Raw genomic sequence first — 22252 nt, 5'->3', positions numbered from 1 at the left:
GACAGATAAAGCAGATACAACCCCCAGATATTGGTTCCTTTGAGGGCTAAAGAGACCCATGGGAGTTATGGTCATGGCCGATGGGGTTAACTACCAGGGCAGATGGCCCCTCTTTGGAAATGGTGTTTATGTGTGATGAATCTGGACTCAGATGGGATCTCCCTTCATAAGACTTTCATGCTAATGTGCTGGAGGTGCAGTTAATGTTGGGGTTTAAGATATATTTAGGGGATTTGAATCTCTGGACTGACAATGTGATAGCCAGATCCTGAGCCTCAACAGACTCCAGCACCTACAATCTGATTTATTGGACTTACCACACTCAGCTAAGATGGAGGTGAAGAAGGACAACCACCACACCATGGAGCCTAGAGTGATTACAACTGAAAATGGGAGGATTGCATCCAGCATCCAGGTGGAATCTGAGCCTCCTCTTGACATAAAGGTGCGATGGACACAACCAATCCAGTGTCCACATAGAAGAGGTGGCATTGGATTGGGAAAAGTGGACATAATGGACAAAGGGTATGGGGAAAGGCAGGAAGAGATGAGAGGTGGAGGCGTCTTCGGGACATGGAGCTGCCCTGGATGGTGCTTCAGAGGTAATCACCGGACATTGTAAATCCTCACAGGGCCTACATGATGGAATAGAGGAGAGTATGGGCCATGATGTGAACCAATGTATATGAGGTGCAGAGGTGCCCAAAGATGTACTTACCAAATCCAATGGATGTGTCATGATGATGGGAACGAGTGTTGTTGGGGGGGGGGAGAGGGGGGGTGGGGGGGTGGGGTTGAATGGGACCTCACATATATATTTTTAATGTAATATTATTACAAAGTCAATAAAAAATAAAAAAATTAAAAAAATAAAAAATAAAAAAATAAAAAAAATAAAAAAATAAAATATGGCATATTCATTCACACAATAGATAAGGATAATAAAGAGCAGGGAAAGCAGAGGAAGTAGAACTAAATATATGAACATGGATGAAGCTCACATAAAATTCTGAGCAGAAAAAGCAAGTTGTAGAAGAATATAGGATAATACCAATTATGTAAAGACTTTAAATATAGAAAACATTGCTATGTATGGCTTAGAGGAACATAACTGTATTGTAAAAGCCTAAAGAAACGTACAGGAATGATAATCACCCAACTCAAGACAATGACTACCCTGAGTAGGAGGAGAAAGGGGGAATACAGATGGGGAAAGAAACACAGTGGCTTCAACTGTGTATCTGATGACGTTTTGTTTCTTAAGATAAATGGAGAGAACATGTATGTTTATCTGTCTTTATGCTAAATATTTTTTTAAAGATTTATTTATTTATTTATTTCTCTCCCTTTCCCCGCCTCCTCACCCTGGTTGTCTGTTCTCTGTGTCTATTTGCTGTGTCGTTGTCTTTGTCCGCTTCTGTTGTTGTCAGCGGCACGGGAATCTGTGTTTCTTTTTTTTGTTGCGTCATCTTGTTGTGTCAGCTCTCCATGTGTGCGGCACCATTCCTGGGCAGGTTGCACTTTCTTTCACTCTGGGCGGCTCTCCTTATGGGGCGCACTCCTTGCGCATGGGGCTCCCCTACGCGGGGGACACCCCTGCGTGGCACGGCACTCCTTGCGCGCATCAGCACTGTGCATGGCCCAGCTCCACACGGGTCAAGGAGGCCCGGGGTTTGAACCGCGGACCTCCCATGTGGTAGACGGACACCCTAACCACTGGGCTAAGTCTGCCGCCTATGCTAAATATTTATGCTTGAACTATTTCATAGCTATTATTTTTTGAAAAGATATTACTCTGATAGGCAGAGAATCGATCTTAGAACAGGAATATGAACAGAGAGTAAACAGAGAGAAAAGAATTAGGAAGCAGAGAGATCTGGTGGATTAGGGTGGTAGCAGTGGAGATGGAGAGAAGTGGAATATTTTGTAACATAGTTTACTGGTGTTGAAGAAAGAACCTGAAGATGGATTGTTGTGGGGGGAGAGAAATGACTCAAAGTCCTCGGTTTTAGGATTGAGGAAGTAGGTTTTAGGATTGAGAAAGGGAAAACTGAAGGAGTTATAGGTTTGAGGGGGAAAAAACAATAGTTCTATCAGTTTGAGTTGCCTATTAGGTATCCAAAAGAAGAATGTCAATAAGCAGCTGGTAAGCAACTCTGGCCCTTAGGGGGGTATCACAATTGAAGTCATCCATTTGTTTTTATATGTTCACCACTCACACATGCACACAAATACATGTGCACTATATAATTTATGCATTATTCATATTGCCTATATATGTCATTTAGCTGGTTTGTCTCTCCAGCAGCCTATTGAATCAATTGACTTGCCTGTCCACCTCAGTCAGAACTGCTCCTTGCCATTGGCCCAGCTCCCTGCAGGAGGCAGAGGGAAGCTAGACAGCCCATCCTGAGAAATGATGGTCTTGTACCCAACATCACATCAAGAATCCTAAACCTAGAATGGTGGTTCTCAGTGCTGGCTATTCATGGGCTCACCTGCCTGGGTTTGACCAGAGAACAATTGAAACCAAATTTCTTGGGGGCAAAGCCTAGGCATGGAAATTTTTTCTCAGTTGCCAGAGGGCATCCAGCCTGGTGAACCAATGGTTTAGATATAGTTTGGGAAACAGTTTTTCAGTAGAGGGATATAAGAGACCAATTCCTCCTACATTTGCAAAGAAGCTCATGGTGAGACTATACTAGTTAAGTGTTGACACTGATAATCATTTTAGAAGAAAACCTGGTCCAACTATATATCAAATCAAACTATTCTTGGTCCCACTACAAATGAAGTTGACCTTATCAATCAGGCCATTTCATTCTCCCCACCAATAAAGGTATGAATCCAGTCTCCATCATCAACAACCCTAAAACCCCAGGCTAAGAGTTCACTACTAGAAACTCATATTCTCATTCCCAGTCTAGTTGGCCAAAATTTTACGCCTTGGCTTGGCTTCCAGGCTTCCACACAAAACTTTCTAGTTCTACTCAATCCCATTATTCCAGGATTCTATTTACATTGCCTTCTCCAAGCTTTCCTAGAAAACCAATTCCCATTTATTCTTCCCAGTCTGCTTGCAATCTACCCCCTCTATAAGCCTTCTTCCCAAAATGAAGTACTGAATTGAAAATTATACATAGAAAATTGAAAAATACACAGCAGCAATGTCAGAATTTCTCAACTACTGATTTAGAACATGAACTTGCAACAGCTTTAATTACTACCAAAAGTTATTTTCTAAAATAATGTTCCCTAACTGTCTATAAAATTTTTAAATTTTAACTGAAAGTTAAAGCAATATTACAACATCTTACTTTCTCAACCATCTAAATATTTTCTACAATTGCTGCTTTCAGAATAAAGAAGCTAAACTAGTAGGAGTTTATATGAAGGGTACAATCAGATAACATTTCCCTCAATGACCATTGCTCAAGTGTATAAATAAATTAAAATTAACAGATTGTTTCAGTTATCTATTACTGCATAACAAACTACCCCAAAATATAATTGCTTTAAAAATATAACAATTTGTTACTTCTTGCAATTTTGTGCATTGACTTGGCAGTTCTTCTGGGCTCACCCATGCAACTGTATTCATCTAAAAGCTCAACTGGGACTGGACGGTCCAAGATGACCTCATTTACATGTCTGATAGATGGTGTCCACTATTAGCTACGACGCTTTCATTCTTTTCTCCTTGGTTTCTCTTCCTCTGGTATTTCCTACTGGGCTTTTTCACATGGTGGCAGCATTGCTCTAGGAGGGCAAAGGTGAAGCTTCAAGAGGCTTTGACTCTAGAACTCATACGATGCCACATCTGCCATATCCTATTAATCAAAGAGAGTCATAAGACCAAACTAGGTGCAAGAGATGAAGACATATATTCTACCTCTTAACAGAGCAATGACAAAATACTGTTGACCAGTGTGGGGCTAAGGTAGAACAGAGAAGCTGTGCTAAGCAAATACCAGTCACTGAGCATCCTTTCCTTCCAAGTTGTCCTGTACTTATGGGAATGATAAGTAAAAGCATTCATTCATAAAAGTGAGTCAGAACCTCACCTCTATGGGTTACAATGAGCAAGTTTTGGTTACAATAATTTGTAGTGATTGGATTTCAAGGAACAACAGCTCTTTGTATTTAAGACAAGAGAAATGGGGAGAATGAAAACTTCTAAACTGCAATGTAGCCTTCTGTGAGCACCTTAGCACCAGCTGCTTTGTGGGTTGTGAGAACTTCCTGTCAGTTCCTTATAACAGAGTAGACTGTAAGACCCCTACACACCTGAGGATTTGGTATGGTGAACAAAGCAAAAAGATTAAAAATAAAGGTAAAAATGTCAAGAGGCACATAATGCCATCATTTCTTTTTTTTTTCAAGGCCAGATTAGATTTAATCTAATCAATTATAAAAATAGCATGACAACAAACATTTATAAATGTAAATAATAATTCATATATAATAGAAATTAATTATAGCATTAATTTTTATATTACAGCTCTAACTATTGAACATAATAATCTCTAAGAATGAAATAAATTATTGATTTAGTTATTTAATTTCCATTTAGGCCATAATTATTTCTAGATAATCAAATTCCTATTTGGGAATTCTTCACAGCTTATTGGAATGAATTACAGCAGATAATTTGCCAACTCATAATTTTATGACGCAGAAAAACTTAAAATCTTGTTTACCAGTAGACTCATTATCGATCCAGAATAGAATATTTTAGTTAAAAAGTATGAATAAGAAAGGTCTAAAGAAAAATGAAGTATTCAAAAATATATCTCTTCTCCAGACCTCCTCAATTAAAAGCAAGTGTTTATTTTGTATGGAAATAAAATTACAAAATACTGATCACAAGAACAATTTCCCAGTTGCACTAATTATTGTTCATATACTATAATGTTGTTATTTTATATTTATCTGATTTACTCCAGCTCTTTTTTGGTTACTATTTGCATTGAATACCTTTTTCCAACATTTTCCTTTTAAACTGGGTATGTCCTTATGTCTGAGGTGGGTCTCTTGGAGACAACATATAGATGGTTCATATTTTTTTATTCATTCTATCAGCCTGTCTTTTGTTTGGGGAGTTTAATCCATTAATATTCGGTGTTATTAATATTACTGTAAAGGCATTACTTACTTCATCCGTTTTGTCCTTCAGCTCTCTGTTATCATATTGTTCTATTGTCTGTTTTCTTAACCTTTAGTTTACTTTTCCTAATAACCTTCATTTCTAAACTCTTCTCCAAATCTTTCACTCTTGTTTTTTTTCTTTCAGGCTGCAAAACCGCATTTGGTATCTCTTGTAAATCTGATCTTTTGGTAACATATTCTATCAGTGGTTTGTCTGTGAAGACTTTGAACTCACCCTCATTTTTGAAGATCAGCTTTGCCAGATACAGAATTCTTGACTGTGAGTTTTTCTCTTTAATTACCTTAAATACATCATACCACTTTTCTCTCTTCTCCGTGGTTTCTGATACGAGGGTGGCACTTAAATTACCATGTTCCCTCTGTATGTGAGGCTTTGCTTTCAGAATCCTCTTTTTATCTCTGATATTTGTCTTTCTAAATGGTAGGTGTCTCAGGGTAGGTCTATTCAGTTTTATTCTGTTTGGGGTGCATTGTCCTTCTTGGATGTTGGTATTTATAATCTTCATAAGATTTGGGAAGTTTTCAGTCTTTATTTCCTCAGATATTCTTTCTGCCCCTTTTCCATTCTCTTCTCCCTCTGGGCACCAGTAATGGGAATGTTTGTGTTTTGCATTGTCATTCAACTCCCTGAGACTCTGCTCCCTTTTTCCCATTCTCTTCTCTTCCTGTTCTGTCTTTTCCTGTTCAGATGTTCTGTCTTCAAAATCTCTAATGCTGTCTTCAAGCAATTCATCTCTGCTCTTCTGTGCCTCTAATGTAATTTTAATGTCATCTATTATGTCTTTCATTCCCATAAAGTCTGTTACTTTTCTTTGCATGCCTTCAATTTGTTCTTTATGCTCTCCCAGTGTCTTCTTAATATCCTTTATTTCCTTAGTCATATTTTCTTTAAGTTCTGTGAAGTGATTTAGGAGAGTTGTGTGATTATCACTGATTAATTATCTTAAATATCTTAAATCCTGTATCTCTTCAGGATACTTGATTTGTTCATTCAGGTGGGCCATCACTTCCTATTTCCTAGTTGGCTTATAAATTTTTGCTGATGTCTAGGCATCTGAATATGTTGGTAAATTTACTCTGATGGCTAATTTCTATCTCTTGCCTATTTTTTTTCATAGCTCTTCTTTGATATTTGGTTCAACTTATCCTCGGTCTTTAAAATTGCCCAGCTTAAGTTTTCAAAATTGGGCCAGGGACTCACTAGTGGGGTTCAGCTTTTCTCCCAGGGTTTGGATACAAACAGCTTGCAGTTTTTGTCCATGCAATTCCCTGATCAGCCAGCAGATGGCACTGGTCAGCACACTTTTCCATGGAGGTGTTTCAGTCTTGGCTTTCCTCTGTTCTGTGTTGAATCTCTGGATCTAAAATTTAAAGCGGGCTCTGCTGACTGAATTCACTAAAGAAAAGCACCCCAACCTCCCCTCCCTTTTCCCATGAAACAGCTGACAGGGAGGAAGATGCCTGCTCCCCTCTCAGGCTTCAGTGAGTCAGGTGTTTTACACCAGCTTAATATCTTGGGGGTGGGGGAGGGGAGTCCTTCCTGGTCACTATGGAGGCTTGATAACTCACATTTGTAATTTTGGCTTCTTCCTCTCTCTGTCCCTCACCCTCCTGGGGATTGTGTAGTACTGTCCTGGTCTGCTGACCCCCAAAGCATCCCTCAGACAGCTTTTGGCTCTTTCTCCATTGTTTTTGTGAGAGTATTCAGCTCTGCTGTTAGTCCATTGCCATCTTCCTACAATCTTTGCCATCACTTCTTTTAGCAACCAACTGAAACTATTAAAATTTTATGGGAGAATCTGAAAGAGGTTCAGAAGTTAAAGAGTTTGGTGTAATTAGCTTCACATTCATCAAAAGGCAGAGAACCCAGAACATTTCTTTAGTTTAGGAGAAAGTACTACAATTGGAAAAATTCTCCAGTCATCTCCTGCCAAAGTCATAGATGCCTTAGAACCCAATAAGTTTGCTGATAACTGCTAATGGAACAATTATTCTCCAGTGTACACCCCTCCAAAAAAAAGGTGATTTCCCTAAGGAATGTCCAAGCCCAGGCATTGCAAGCCACCATTTTCACTTTCATCCAGATGAACCTCATGTTTTCTAGTAGTAGGGAATCTCATGGATGTGGGGTAGAGGAATTAGTATTTGTCACCAGAGCACTAAATAGACTAACAAGAATAGAAGATGTAATATTCAGACATATGATTGATAAATTAAAAAATCATTAGAATGTTTCCATACCTAGGGAATAGAGGCTCCCATGGGAAAAAAAAAAAAACAACTCCTGTAGAATATGAATTCATGATAAAGAATGAAAATCACATGAAGAAATGGACCACCACTGATTCTTCCTTATGATGGTTGAGTTTGCTACTGCTAGAAGCCCCAGGGGTTTCTCTGGTGTGAGAAAACCAAATCTCTCAGCTTGTGATTTCCACATCAAAAAAATCTAAAATTGGTTCCAAACCCACTTAAGCTGTGAGCTTTCACTTCTGTATAAAAAATTATTTTTCTTGTATCAACATTCCCCATAAAGCAAGTTTCACTGGGCTCCTCTTGGTCAAAGGGCTGAAATTTCTATTTCTTCTGTTTCAGAGGAGAGGTCCTGTTTCAGAGAAGAGAGTCTCAGCTTTTCATAGTCCCAAAGAAATGGGTTTGGCCCTGGGTGGGCATTAAAATCCCAGTTAATTGGCCTACATCCTTATACGCTTATAAGCTGAAGAAGCTATAAGCATCAGCTCACAGACTGAACAACCAGGCATGATTTCCTTCTTTATTTATTTTGGCACCTGGCAGTTTTTTTACTGATTTTTTTTTTAAAGACACTTTAGATTACATAAATGTTGCATAAAAAATATAAGGGATTCCCATATGCCCCACTCACTCCCCCTCTCATACTTTCCCACATTAACAACATTCTTCATTAGTGTGGTACATTTGTTACAATTGATTAACACATATTGAAGCATCGCTACTAACTGTGGACTATAGTTTACATTATAGCTTACATTATGTCCTACACAATTTCGTAGGTTATGATCAAATATATAATGGCCTATATCCTTCACTGCAATGTCATACAGGACAATTCCAATGCCCCCAAAATGCCCCAGTATTACACCTATTCTTCCTTCTCCCTCCCCTCAGAACCTCTGGTGGCAAGTGCTTTTATATCAATGATAAAAGTTCTTCCATTGCTAGAATAATATAAATATTATTCTGTAGTATAATAAGTCTATAGTAGAATAATAAGTCTACTTTAGTCCATTGTTCATTACCCAATCTGGAAGATTTGGGGACGGTTATGCCCACTTTGTTTCTAATTGAAAGGGGGCTTAGATTCCATGAGGCAAATGGATGAAATTATCTTGCTTGCAATTGCAGACACTCTCTGTTCCTTGGGATGGGCGTTGTCCATCATTTCCTTGTTAGTTGTCCTAGGTGAGCTCAATAAACTGGAGATCAGAGATGTTACAACTCTGCTGAGATTTAGGACTCAACTGGCACATGGAAGACCAAAGACTTAAGTCTCTGGGGCATATATTTAATGAAACATATAGTGCTAATTATAGGTTCAAATAAAAGGGGCAGAAGAGCCAAAAGTAGGGAAACTATAAATGAGTCTCACTTTGTTACACTGGGGAGCATAAATTCCAAAGTAAGACCCACTGACAGGGGCAGCTGGAGATTTTTATTTTCTTTCTTTTAAGCTCAGAAATGTATGACTTTAAAAAAATGGTGTCCAAAATTCCTATATGTATACAGTCAGAAGAGGAATTCATATTAACTTAAAATTTATCTTGCTGAAGTCCCTCAATTATCATTTTCCCAGGAGAATATTTTACCAGTCATTGCAATAATCTGTACTTACATCAGTTAATAAAATGTAATTTCTCATTAAATATTTGGTTAAGTCAATAGCCACTTTCATAACATCGGTGTTATGACCCAGAATATGCACTCCTTATAGAGAAATCAGGTAGTGCTTTTAAAATCAGTGGTGCTTCTTGGCTGATTAAGAAGTAATCTAGTAAACATAATTGAATTTGGCATTCTTAAAGTTTTTGTCCAAGAGTCACAGCTAAGATTATTAAAATAAGTGATTTACCACTCTGGTGGATTAGAACATTCTTTGTTAGTATCCTCACCACCGGTACTTTGGGCTTCATCATGTGACTTACTTTGACAAATGAAATCTGAGAGGACACACCCAGGCAAAGACTTGAAATGTGTTTTCATGGATAGAATTGCTCCCTTGTAATAGTATCATGCAAAACAGGGTCGCCAGGTAAAATCCAGAATACCCAGTTAAATTTGAACTTCAAAGTAGGCAACAAATAATTTTTTTAGTGTAAGAATGTCCCAACTATTACATTGAGCATACTTATACTAAAAATTTATTTGTAGCTTGCCTGAAATTCAAATTTAACTGAGTGACGTGTTTTTACTTTCTAAATCTGGCAACCCAAATTCAGAAGGAAATCTCAGACCAGCTCATGTCCAGAAGCCAAGCCCAGACTTAGTAAGTTAAATCCCAATTGACTTGTAGACATGTGACCAAAAAATGAATACTTGTTAAATGCCATTGAAAGTTTATGGCTGTTTGTTATGCAGCAATAGCTGACTGATTCGACCATGGAGGCAATGAGAAACTAGATTAATACTCCCATCAACACTCCAAGATAAGCATATGCTTTTTTTCAATTAAAAAAAAAGAAAGAAAAAGAAAAATGGAGTGGTGTCCAAGTATTTGTGTAAGAGTCGGTTTTATTTTAAATTTTAATAAACTTCCAGGAAACCATAGGTTAATAAATCTCTAAGTTTATAGATAAAGTTAACCTTTTGTGCATAATACAAAATAAACCTATTCATGCTAAATTGAAAATCCCAGGAGACTTATAAGTGTATTTGTTAAAAAACACAAATTTAAGGTCAGACATGCTTGTTCGAATGCAGGCTCTCTTATTAAAGAAGTATGTGAACTGGGGCAAGTTACTTAATCTCTCTAAGTTTCAAATTCCTCACCTGTAAAATGGAGATAATAACATTGATTATTATGATGATTACTAAGGTAAGATAGGTAAAGTTCCTATCACAATTCCTGGAACATACTAAGTGCTTAATAAATTGTATCTTATTTTCTTATATGATGGACAGAAAAATGGCAACTGACATCCAGCATCAAGATATAAAACAATCCACTCAGGGGGAAGCATTATAAACTGCTCTTAGAGGAAAATGGGCAAAAGCTTCCAGTAAAAGCCTAGTTAGTAAAGAAACTAGGATTCCTTATAAAGCTATGATAGGAAACATCAGTTCAAAGGATTGCTTAGACCAAAAATGTCCATAAATAAAAAGGCTACTTGAAAACAAATCATAAACTATTATCTTACACAATCATAATATGACTTTGCTTAGAATATTGCATGTAACTCTAGCCATATTATCTCAGGAATGATTTAGTATGCAAAGTAAAAATCAACTAAAATTATGAAGGAGCCCAGAATGAACCTTGTTGTAAGGAATGAAAATGTATTTGATAGATTTCATACCTGTAAAATCTTCCATGTTATCTACAAAGCAAAGTGAGACTAATTTCCCATGACAACAGAAACTTAACAGGGAGTAATTTTTGGATAAATGACATTTAGAAAGCATTTGAGTGGTGCTTTGCAAGTTCTTTACCATCCTTTTTTTCATTTGGTGCTAATAGAAAGTAAGCAGGTTGACAGGACAGGAGACTTTTTTTTTCTTTCTTAATCCAAAAGTGTAGAACTATTTCAAAATGTAAGAGATAAATCTATGGAACTCATCATAAAGGGGAATGTAGGGTGAAGGTACAAGTAAGTAACAATAAAGGAATTAGACAAGTGCATATCTCACGTGCCAGAATGTGTTCACAAGGGAAGCTAAATTACACCGAGACCAACATCAGGGAAACAAGCAGACCCTTCCAAAAGTCAGCCTCTGTTGATCCTCAGAAGCCCCTAGCTGGTGCACAAGTCTGGCATCAGCGTGGAAGTCCTGAAGTCTTTTCAAGATTACCTGTCACTGGGCTGAAAAGTTTCTCCAAGTTTCTCCCCATGTCACTTCGAACACCGCTGAAATTGCTTTAAGACTTTAGACTTTGTTTCCTTTGTCTAAAGACCACGATTTGCTGAGCCAGATAAACATAAAACTCGTAATAGGGGCCACATGACTGAGGAGACCTGGACCCCAGAACCTCATTCTGTGACCTCATCTTGAGAGCTGGGGGGACCCTCACGACCCCTCCTCTAAAATGAGGGGTCCTCTCTCCAGTTCTTCCAGGGATTCTGCTGCTGCAATGATTAACCCGAACTAAATAACAAAGATAAAAATGGATCTTTGATGGAGTTTGGCTTGGATGGTAGAGGAGGGCATTCCAGGTGAGTGCGGAGACATGAGCAAACAGGGCAGGAATGCCCAGGACCTGTTTGGGAGAGAGTGCCTAAACCAGTCTGGCAGGGATACAGGGTTCCAGTGTGGTCCCTCCCCAGATGAAAATCCTATCTTTAAATGAGTCCTGGAAGGAGACAACTGGGCAGCACGTGACTGTTGTGCTTCCATAGAGTGAGACTGTGAGCTATTACTGCCTTGCATGTGTTTATGAATAAGAAATCGCTGTTTGGGAGGTAATTATGAAAGTCTTTGAAGTCAAGGAATAAAATTCTACCTTCAGGGCCAAAGTGCAGAGTGGTTAGATGCCATTCCAGGTTAAGACACATTCTTTTCTCTTGAATGGGTTAGGAATACTTCAAAGACAAATTCATTGGGATCCATTCTAATGCCTAAGTTTTGGTAAAAATAAACAAGATAAGAAAAGGAAGGAATATTTGTGGTGCATGTGCATGTATGTGTGTGAGAAGAGGGGAAAATAAAAGCACCATTAGTCAGTGCCAAATCCTCACTTATTGGCCAGAAGGTTAACAAGGAATGACCTTGTGATTCGGGGCTCATGAGCCCCTGGCCAGGGTATATAAAGGGCCCAGAGAGGGAGGGAGACATCCACACCTGAGAAAACCCACCTCCTCTCAGCAACCCAGCCACCCACACACCCAGACGCCACCATGACCGGCTCCTGCTGCGGCTCCATCGGCTCCTCCCTGAGCTGTGGGGGCGGCTGCTACCAGCCCTGCTGCTACCGCGACCCCTGCTGCTGCCGCCCCGCCTCCTGCCAGACCACCGTGTGCCGCCCCGTGGCGTGCGTGCCGCGCTGCACCCGCCCCATCTGCGAGCCCTGCCCGCGGCCCATCTGCTGCGCCCCGTGCCGCCCCCTGGCCTGCTGCCCCTCGTCCTGCACGGCCGTGGTGTGCCGGCCCTGCTGCTGGGCCTCCACCTGCTGCCAGCCCATCAACGTGCAGGCGCCCTGCTGCCGCCCCCCCTGCTGCCAGCCCGCCGCCTGCCGCACCACCTGCAGGGCCCCCTGCTGCTGAGATCCCTGCTGCCCCCACGGAGCAACCAGCTGGCGCCTAAGCACCTGTTGTTTTTAATCAAGTTGAAAGAAAAATAGATTTCTTTCATATGTTGGCAATAGTCATTTCTGCTTTCTAGAATCTGGATCCCAACAGATGTCCTTCTCCCCCCTCAGACACATGCCCTGGTGTCTACCTGAGCAGAAGCCACCACTGCTGGCAAATCCACCTTTACAAGTCCCCAGGGCAGACTTCACACACGCATCCTGAACTCCTGGTGCTTCTCAAACTCTCATCATCTTTTGTAATATGTTGCTCACTTGTTTCAATAAACTAATTTTCTCTGGCACAGCAAACCACCCTGCTACCTGATTCATTTATCAGCGTGTGTTTATTAGCGTACACAGATGAAGCAAGTTTTAGAATCTGCACAAAGGGACCAAAGCAAAGCTTTATCCATAGACCTGGTGAAATTCCATTCATTCAGTCATTCAATAAATATTTATTAAAGGACATTCAAGTACAGGTATTGCCTGATTAGCCATGAACAGGCCACATCCCTTGTACTCAAGTTGCTTACAGTCCAATGGGTTAAACAATTAAGTAAACACAAAATTAAAGAAGAGGGGTGGAAGGAGAAACACATGCAAAGCCAGAAGAGAGAGAATGGCTGTAAACAGACCACCACAGCTCATCTCTTCTCATCTTCTCACCATGTTTCTTGGAGCAGTGGTTTGCAGTGTGGTCCACAAGTCGCCCATATCAGAACCTCCTGCATGCCTACAAAAAATGCAAATTCTTAGGTGCAACCCAAACCTACTGAATCAAAATCTCTGGGGTTGGGGCTCAGGCTTGTGTGTTTTTCATTATCATTTCTAGATGATTCTCATGCCCACTAGAATTTCAAAACCACTATTTTGGAGGAAGATATGGATTCAGGCTCCTTTTGGGCTTAAAAGTATGGCCCTGAAAGCCTTCCAACCATAATGGACATGGAGAAATCAGTGCTTTTCCTTCCTGTCTCTACAGCAAGAATGGAAGGTTTAATAATCCCATGTTGAGCCATAATGAAGAGACTTGAATTAAGAAAAAAGGGACATATAGTAAATAGATTGAAACAGCACTTGCTAAACTCATCAAAAGCATCAGTGTGGAGGAGAAAGGGCTTTAAATGAAAGCACAAGAAGAAAGCATCTTGGGCTTATCATGGGTGGAATAAAATGACCAAAAAAAAAGAGAGAGCAAGGAAGGAAGAGAGAGATAAGGGACTATAGAAAACGTGGGAAAAGGGAGGCAAGACAGTGAATAGGAAGAAGAGCAAGAGGAAGGAGGAGGAAGAGATGAAGGTGATGGGGAGACAGAAGAGGGAAAGAAACAGGTGCTAAGAATCCTGGTCTGAGATTCAAAGCTGGCACAGGTCATCCAGGCTGGTCCTCGGAGTGCTGACTTGGGTAGGAAATCTGTGCAATCCAGGTCCTCCATGGACTGTCTGCCCTCTGTTCACCTCTCCAGCTTCACATCTCACCACTTGGCACCAAGTTTAAGTTCAGGTAAACCTGAACTTCTCACAGTTTCTGGCACATCACACAATTTCATACATCTTTGCTTTTGCTCACATTCCTTCATTTGTCTGGAATATCCTTTCACCCATCTCTTGCCCCCATCTTCTTCACCCTTCTCTGAGTCATTTCCAAGATTCAACTATGTCTTCTCCAGTAGTTCCCTCTGAGCCCCTCTAACACACACACATACACACACACACACACACACACACCTGGCTAGGGTTAGGCTCCCTCCTAATGTGTTCCAATAGCATCCTGTGCTCGCCTCCTTTTCTAGTCCATAAGGCATTATACTGAGTTCATCATGTTTTTTAAGCTATGGAAGGGATCATAGCTTAATTATTTTTGTTCCCAGTACTGAACTCAATGTTTAGTAATTGTTGGCACTCGAATTTTATTTGTTAAATCAAACTAACTGGGAAGGGAACTGCCCTTATGATAAGAATTCTAAAAGATAGATATTGATCTAAAGCAAAATGTCAGCCTCAGATTAGAGCTGTTTCAGAATGAAAGGGATATTTAAAAGTTGATTCCACAAGTCCATAGGAAAGAGTCCCAGATTACAGGAAGTAGGAATAGAGGTTTAGCATCAGGAGAAAAGAAGAGCTGGGGATAATAGTTTCCTTTCACCCTGAATCTCCCAAGGAAACTAAACAACTCAGAGTTGTAAGGGACCCCAAAAGATTACCTGATTTACTTTTCCTTGACTTTAGGCAAATGAATATCTAAACTGTATGGAAGAGATAATTTTTTAATAGCATAAACAAATTCCACCAGTTTCCTAATCATTTAGAGTTTTTCTGTCTTTTTACTGAACTATTTTCTCTTTCCAATGAATTATATCCATATTATCTGTCTTCCACAGTTGTATGGATTTTATGAGAAACCCAGCCTAAGAAGAACACCAGGCACAGATAACTATTCCCATTTTACAGATGAGGAAACTGGGCTCAGAAGGTGTGAGTTATTTGCCCAAAGTTGCACAACTACTAAGCGATGGAGGAAAGATTTGAATCTTTGTCTTCCCCATCCTCCTCCTGCCCTTTCCTCCTCAATCCTCCCCATGCCCATCTCTGACTCTTGTGATCTGAGGATATTTTTAAGATCATTTCAGAGAATGAATTCTCCAGGGAATGAATGTTCTGTTTTTAGAAATTTAGATGTTCTTAATCCAATGGTCCCCACACTACTTCCAAACAAAACACAACTCATGGAACATAAAATGAGGACAGGGCTCACCATCATAAGAGGTCATCATCACAACCACAAAATCCCTTTTTTCTACCTAACCACAAAAATCCCAAAATTTCCCACCATTGTGGTTTACATTTTTCTTATCCCCACTCTCTGATGATTATGCTCTTGCAGAACTTTTGGAATTTGAAAAATATGACTAAAAATCTCATGTGATAAAGACCAGGGACACACGTCTAATTCTACAAGCTTAGTTCTATTAATGTGCTACAGCAAGGGGACCACATACCAGATGAACCACGGGGCATCCCTCCAAAGAATGAAAAGGGATTAGAGTATTTTGAGGAATGGTGGAGTTTAGGTAAAGGTATTCAAAGGAGTATTTTGATAGGCTCAAGGCAAAACAGTGTTGTGTATGAAAGGACTTGGCTGTGGAATGGTCTTAGGATACTGTTTCCATGGCAACAACAAAGTGATGAAAAGAGAAAATGTTTTATCTTCAAGCTCTTATCTGAAACTCTGTACCTGGGATGAATATTGAGGCTGCTTTTCTGCATCAAAGTGACAAAGAACCTGTGTGTATGTCTTATATCCTGTCCAGGCAAGAGTGGAATGTTTCCTTGTTACTGATATGTTTTCAAACGGTAATGTTTCTGACAGTCTAAGAATTTAGAAAAGACAGTTTCTTAGTACTACGTAGTTTTATAGGTTCACAGGCACATTCTTATTCCTAATACTCAGCTCTCTGTAGATGTTTCTAAAGCAAAGAACAATGTAGTAAATCTTAACTCAAGCAAGTTCTTATTTTATTTCATTAGTTGGGGTGGATTTTTATGAACGATGGCTACATGTGACTGTTTTGAAGTAATTCAGAGTTGGGAAATGGGTGTCACTCACCAGGGTTTCTACTCCACAGAAGACCTGGGATATTGTTAAAGCTTTGTCATTCTTTCATCTGTATGACTTTGGAGAAATCATTTCGCCTAAAGATCATCCGAACTGCGATGGATGACCATGGGCCACAAACTCAAATGCCGTCAAGGTGTTTTGGATGTTATGTGGAAGTTCTTCTGATGATGAGGCACACACACAGATAGCCCCCAGCGTAGAATGCACGAAAGGACAGCTCTGTTAGGTCAAAGGCCCTGGAGGGGAAAAGGAGAGGATGAAGGGAGTGGAAGGGCCCAGGGCCTGCCTGACCGAGGCTCAATGTGAGGGTCTGTGGAGGGCGGGACAATGAAGAGCACATGTGGGTCTTGGGCTCGTGCCTTTATTGTGGCCCAGAGGTTAGAGTTAGGACTTTCCCGTGGACTGGAAGTTTTAAACTAAACTGCAAGAAAAACAGAAGCAAGAAGGGCCATTGGGAGAAGCTAAAGGCGGCTCTTATCATCCAAACCAGTGGAGGGGCATGCCTTGCTAGTTGCAGTAACACCCAGGGCAGGGCTAGCTGGGGTAGGTCTCAAAAGGGAAATTTATGTCTAAGCAAAATGATGAGGCACCCATTACACAAGGATCAGAACCATGGTAGACTAAAGAGGGGATAAAAATTAGCATACCAAACAGCATGCACCCCAAAAACAAATTTGGTCTAATGGCCATCAGCAACTCTTGGACAGTATTATCTTCAAACTACCTTCCAACTCTAAATTGATTGTCTATATCCGCATTCTTCTTAGCTTTGTCTTAGAAGACAAAGCTATTTGGTCAGTCATCAGCTCATTTAATTCCACTTGTCTTTTTCATAATCCCTCCCCACCTCATAAAAGCTATGCCAACAAACTATTACAGAAAGATCATTTATTCCTTTATAAACAATTTTGTTGTATTTTGAAGAAATCAATACAAAATGCTTATGTTGATCTTAAAAGCAAGAACTACCCCAAATTTGATTTTATTTCCAAGAGTGTGCTCATGGAAAGGCATTCAAAAAGACACAGATACCCATAAAATCCTCATTTAATTTGACCTCATTGTCCCATAAAAAGTTCTTCTTTAATTATTTTATCTGCCTTTGTTTTGTCTTCCTAAAATTTGTAATCACTGTGTGGATAGAAAACTACTTCCAATTTATTTTATATTACTTTCCTTTCCCTTTCCACCCCCAAATAGTATAGTACTGTTTACATAGTAGATTTCATAAATAAATGATTGTGAGTTATGGGTCAAATCAGTTACTACGAAAAAAAAATCCCACTAGGGGCTTTGGCAATTATTTCCATATGAACAAGATGAAGCACTGGCCTCATTGTTCCTGTAGCAGAATCGGTGCACATCTCCTTCTATGAGTCATTCGGTTTTTTAGAAATTCTTGTTTCATCCCATTGCCCATCAGAACCCTGGCTTGTGACTGCATTAACATTAGAGTTTCATGCTTAGTCATGGATGGTAAACAAAAGGAAAGTATGGTAATGGCAACACTGGATTCCTCGAACTTTCAGCTTGTCACATGACATAGGATGGAAGGATTGGCTGCTAGATGAGTAATTTTTATGATGCTGTAAATCAAGTATTCGTTTCAAGGGGGAAAAGCAGACAGGAAAGAAAGGAAAACATCCTTCAGTGATGTTGGAATTGCTACTTCAGTAATTGAATCTGCCAATCCAGAGGTCTCATTTCAGTGAACACACACAACTCCAAGAAATGACCTTTGAAAGTCATCAGCACCTGACCGGGTATATAAAAGGCCCAGAGAGGGAGGGAGACCTCCACACCTGAGAAAACCCACCTCCTCTCAGCAACCCAGCCACCCACACACCCAGACGCCACCATGACCGGCTCCTGCTGCGGCTCCATCGGCTCCTCCCTGAGCTGTGGGGGCGGCTGCTACCAGCCCTGCTGCTACCGCGACCCCTGCTGCTGCCGCCCCGCCTCCTGCCAGACCACCGTGTGCCGCCCCGTGGCGTGCGTGCCGCGCTGCACCCGCCCCATCTGCGAGCCCTGCCCGCGGCCCATCTGCTGCGCCCCGTGCCGCCCCCTGGCCTGCTGCCCCTCGTCCTGCACGGCCGTGGTGTGCCGGCCCTGCTGCTGGGCCTCCACCTGCTGCCAGCCCATCAACGTGCAGGCGCCCTGCTGCCGCCCCCCCTGCTGCCAGCCCGCCGCCTGCCGCACCACCTGCAGGGCCCCCTGCTGCTGAGCGGCCGGCGTGAAACACTCCCAGATGATCCAGAAACCTGTGCAAACGCTCCCTACCTTGCATGAGAGATACCAAGGCTGCAAGCTACCTGCTCCTCAATGACTAACTTAGCTGCAACTGCTTCATTCCTTTTCTACATTATCATGCCGCTAATCCTGATATTGACTATCTTTAGAAAATTCCAGGTTTCATCATTTGAATTCCTGGCTTGAAAAATGTGTTAAACAAAAATCAAGTTTCCTCTTGAATGGAGCTCTATCCCACTGGCTCATAATCATCTTACTATTGCAAGGTCCTCAGATATTTTTATGCTGTGATTTTGCACAATAAAAAATAAAATTTTATTTCTGGGGAAGCTAATGTGTTTCTCATTAACTTTTATTAATCTTCGAAGACTCATTTTTAGCTTAAATTGTGGTATTCAGAAGCAGGAGAATCATAGGAAAAAGATTTTCCAAAGGGCCATATTTGAGCTTTAAAACATAAACAATCCGGGTGCAAGATTTGTAATTTTAACAGCAATTCAAATAATTCAGAACATCTCATGGTAAGCAACTTGATATTTCAAGCCACTGCTGAGGAAATAGTGAGTCTACAGCAGGTCTCTGATCATGAACTTGACTCCTCAGTAATCTACACAGAGGCATTGATTTGGGGGAGGAAGTCTAAATGAATGCCCTTTTTGTTCCTCAATCTAGGAAACTATGCAGTGGTTAATGTCAATATGTGCCTGGCAATCCCTACCACAATGCCGTCTGATAGAAGGACGGTGATCCGATCTTCTCCATAGACCACCATGATCAATTTTGATTCCCATGGTGTTGCCACTGCTAAGCAGAGAGGGAGAAATGCAGCCCTGGTTGGAACCAACCTCATTTTGACCTCCAAATGCATCTTACTATTGAAGCAGTGTGATCCTGTTGGAAAGAATGCTAACATTAATCCACATTGGATACGCTTTCATTGTTGTTCAAACATTTTTAGGCTGTCAGGAAAACTAACCAGTATTGTTTTGCTGAGAAATGTGGTTTGAGCTCCAGACTTGACCTTCGAAGAGTTTTTTGGAAGGTGCTGCATGTAAGGGAATGCATATTGGGAATACTGACCTACCCTTTGAGAAAGTCAATCACAGATATCTTTATGTAAAGGGCACTGAAGCATTTTGTATGGCACCTCTGCTGATTTGCTGTTAGTGGCATGTCATTATTCATCCATGTCACATAGCAGCCAGAACGATCTTGTTATAATAGGAGTCAGTTCATGACAACTTCCCAAAAGCTTCCCAATGTGCCCAGGAGTCAAGACTCTTAATGTCAGCCTCCAAGATTCCTGCCCCTCCCTAACCCTCACACCTCTTCCCTAATCATTCTTCCCCACTGCAGTAGGCCCCCAACACTTCTGTCATCTTTTTTCCTGCAGTTTTATTGAGATATATTCACACTCCACACAATCCATCTAAGGTGTACAATCAATGGGTTTTAATATAATCACAGAGTGGTGCATTCATCACCTCAATCAATTTTAGAACATTTGCATTACTACAAAAAGAAAACCACCATACCCCTTAGCAGTCACTTTTCAATCCTTCTTTCACCAGCCCTACATAACCACTAATCCATTTCTATCTCTACAGATTTATTTATATTTATACTTTATACAAATGGAATCATACAATATATGTACTTTGTGTCTGGTTTCTTTCACTTAGCATAATTTTTAAAAAAATTTTTTTAATTAGAAAAGTTTCAGGTTTACAGAAAAGTCATGTAAAAAATATAATATTCCTATATACCTCCCTGTTGTTGACACTTTGTATTGGTGTTGTACCTTTCAAATGATGAAAGAATATTAAAATATTACTGTTAACTATAGCCCATAGTTTGCATTAGGTGTACTTTTCCCATATAGCATCCTATTATTAACACCCGGTAATAGTGACATACATTTGTTATAGTTCATGAAAGAACATTCTTTTTTTTTCTTTACTTTTAGATTACTTTTCTTTTAGTTAGTAATATACATATATTTATAACTAGTAAAGTCTTGAACTTACAAAACAATAATGCATAATGTGCAGAATACCCATACAACACAGAACATTCTTATATTTGTACTATTTATCACAGTTATCATCCACCACAGGGCTCACGATGTTAAAGGGTCCTATGTTTTATCTTCTAGCTTTCCTTCTAGTAGCATACTGGACCAAAAACTTCTCCTTTCAACCACATTCGCACATGTAATTCAGCACTGTGAATAATACTCATAATAATATGCTACCATCACTTCTATTCATTTCCAAACATTTATAATCAACCTAAATAAAAATTCTGCTCAAATTAAGCATCAGCGCCCCTTTCTCTACTCCCATTCTATCTCCTCATAACCTATATTCTAGATTCTCACTTAGTTTGCTTATACTTAGTGCATATTAGTGAGATCATACAATATTTGTCATACAATATCAGGCTTATTTCACTCAACATAATGTCCTCAAGGTTCATGCATACTGTCTATCATTCCTCCTTACAGCTGAATAATCTTCGATTGAATGTGTACACTACATTTTATTTATCCATTGATGGGTTGATGTACACTTGGGTTGCTTCCATTTTTTGGCAATTGTGAATAATGCCACTATAAACTTGAGTGTGCAAATGTCTGTTTTTTTCCCTGCTTTAGTTCTTCTGGGTATAGAAAACTGTAGTGGGATTGCCAGATCACATGGCAATTCTATACTTAGCTTCCTGAGGAACCGCCAAACTGTCTTCCATTGAGACTGCACCATTTTATATTCCCACCAGCAGTGAAAGAGTGTTCCTCTTTCTCAATATCCTCTCCAGCACTTGTAGTTTTCTGGGTTGTTGTTTTTTTAATTGTGGCCATTCAAGGAGGTGTGGAATGATATCTCACTGTGGTTTTGATTTGAGGGCAGGGACCTTGACTGACTTCATTCAATGCTGAAGTCCCCATTGACCTGCACAATATTTGATACATAGTATACCATCAGTAATTATTTGTTGAATGATTGAATGAATAAATTCTAGATTGGAAGACATCATCATCCTACCTCCACCCCTTCCTCATGCCAGACATGCATTTTGCAATAAAACAATGAATAACCTCAAGAAAAAAATCTTTTCTCTTGAAATATGGTAAAAATTTCTCAACAAGAAGCCCATTACATTAGAAACTTTCATATTTTTCATTTATGCACACAATGAAGTTTTCTCTTTATTAACAGTTTGACAGTTTACCAAAGGATTGCCTTGCAAGTCCAATTTCTTTCTGTATATTCTTTTATATACTTATTTATTAGAGAATAGTGAGCTTACAAAACAATCATGCAAATATGCAGAACTCACATACAACACCCCTCCACCAACACATTACATTGTTGTGGAACATTTGTTACAGATTATGAGATTACATCATCAGACTATTACCACTAATTATGGTCTACAGGGTACATTTTGTATATTTTTTCCATAACCCCTATTATTAACACAGTACTTCTTTGACACTGATGGAAGAATATTACATTATTGCTGTTAACTATAGTCCATAGGTTACATTAATTGTATTTTTCCCATGCATCTCCATAGTCTTACCACATTGTAATAGTGTTGCACATTTGTTGAAATTATAGAAAAATATTCTTATATTTGTACTATTAGCCAAAATTCTCACCCACCTCTGGGTTCACTATGTTATCCAGTCCTTAGATTATTCTCTAGCTTTCTTTCAAATGACATTTACAT

At 39.8% G+C, this 22252-nt stretch overlaps 2 protein-coding genes across 2 annotated transcripts; both read left to right on the top strand.

Moving 5' to 3' along the window:
• Nucleotides 1-12257: 12257 nt before the first annotated feature.
• Nucleotides 12258-12623, top strand: LOC101442288 (keratin-associated protein 2-1-like). The gene has a single exon (XM_004471631.1). The coding sequence runs from the start codon at nt 12258-12260 to the stop codon at nt 12621-12623; it is 366 nt and encodes a 121-aa protein (XP_004471688.1).
• A 5502-nt stretch (nt 12624-18125) lies between these two features.
• LOC101441850 (keratin-associated protein 2-1-like) lies at nt 18126-18491 on the top strand. The gene has a single exon (XM_004471630.1). It carries the CDS (start codon nt 18126-18128, stop codon nt 18489-18491), a length of 366 nt encoding a protein of 121 aa, XP_004471687.1.
• The last annotated feature ends 3761 nt before the right edge of the window (nt 18492-22252 follow it).

This window comes from Dasypus novemcinctus, chromosome 21 (assembly GCF_030445035.2).
Source record: "Dasypus novemcinctus isolate mDasNov1 chromosome 21, mDasNov1.1.hap2, whole genome shotgun sequence".
Lineage (NCBI taxonomy): Eukaryota > Metazoa > Chordata > Mammalia > Cingulata > Dasypodidae > Dasypus > Dasypus novemcinctus.
This window is presented reverse-complemented; position numbering and strand designations above follow the sequence as displayed.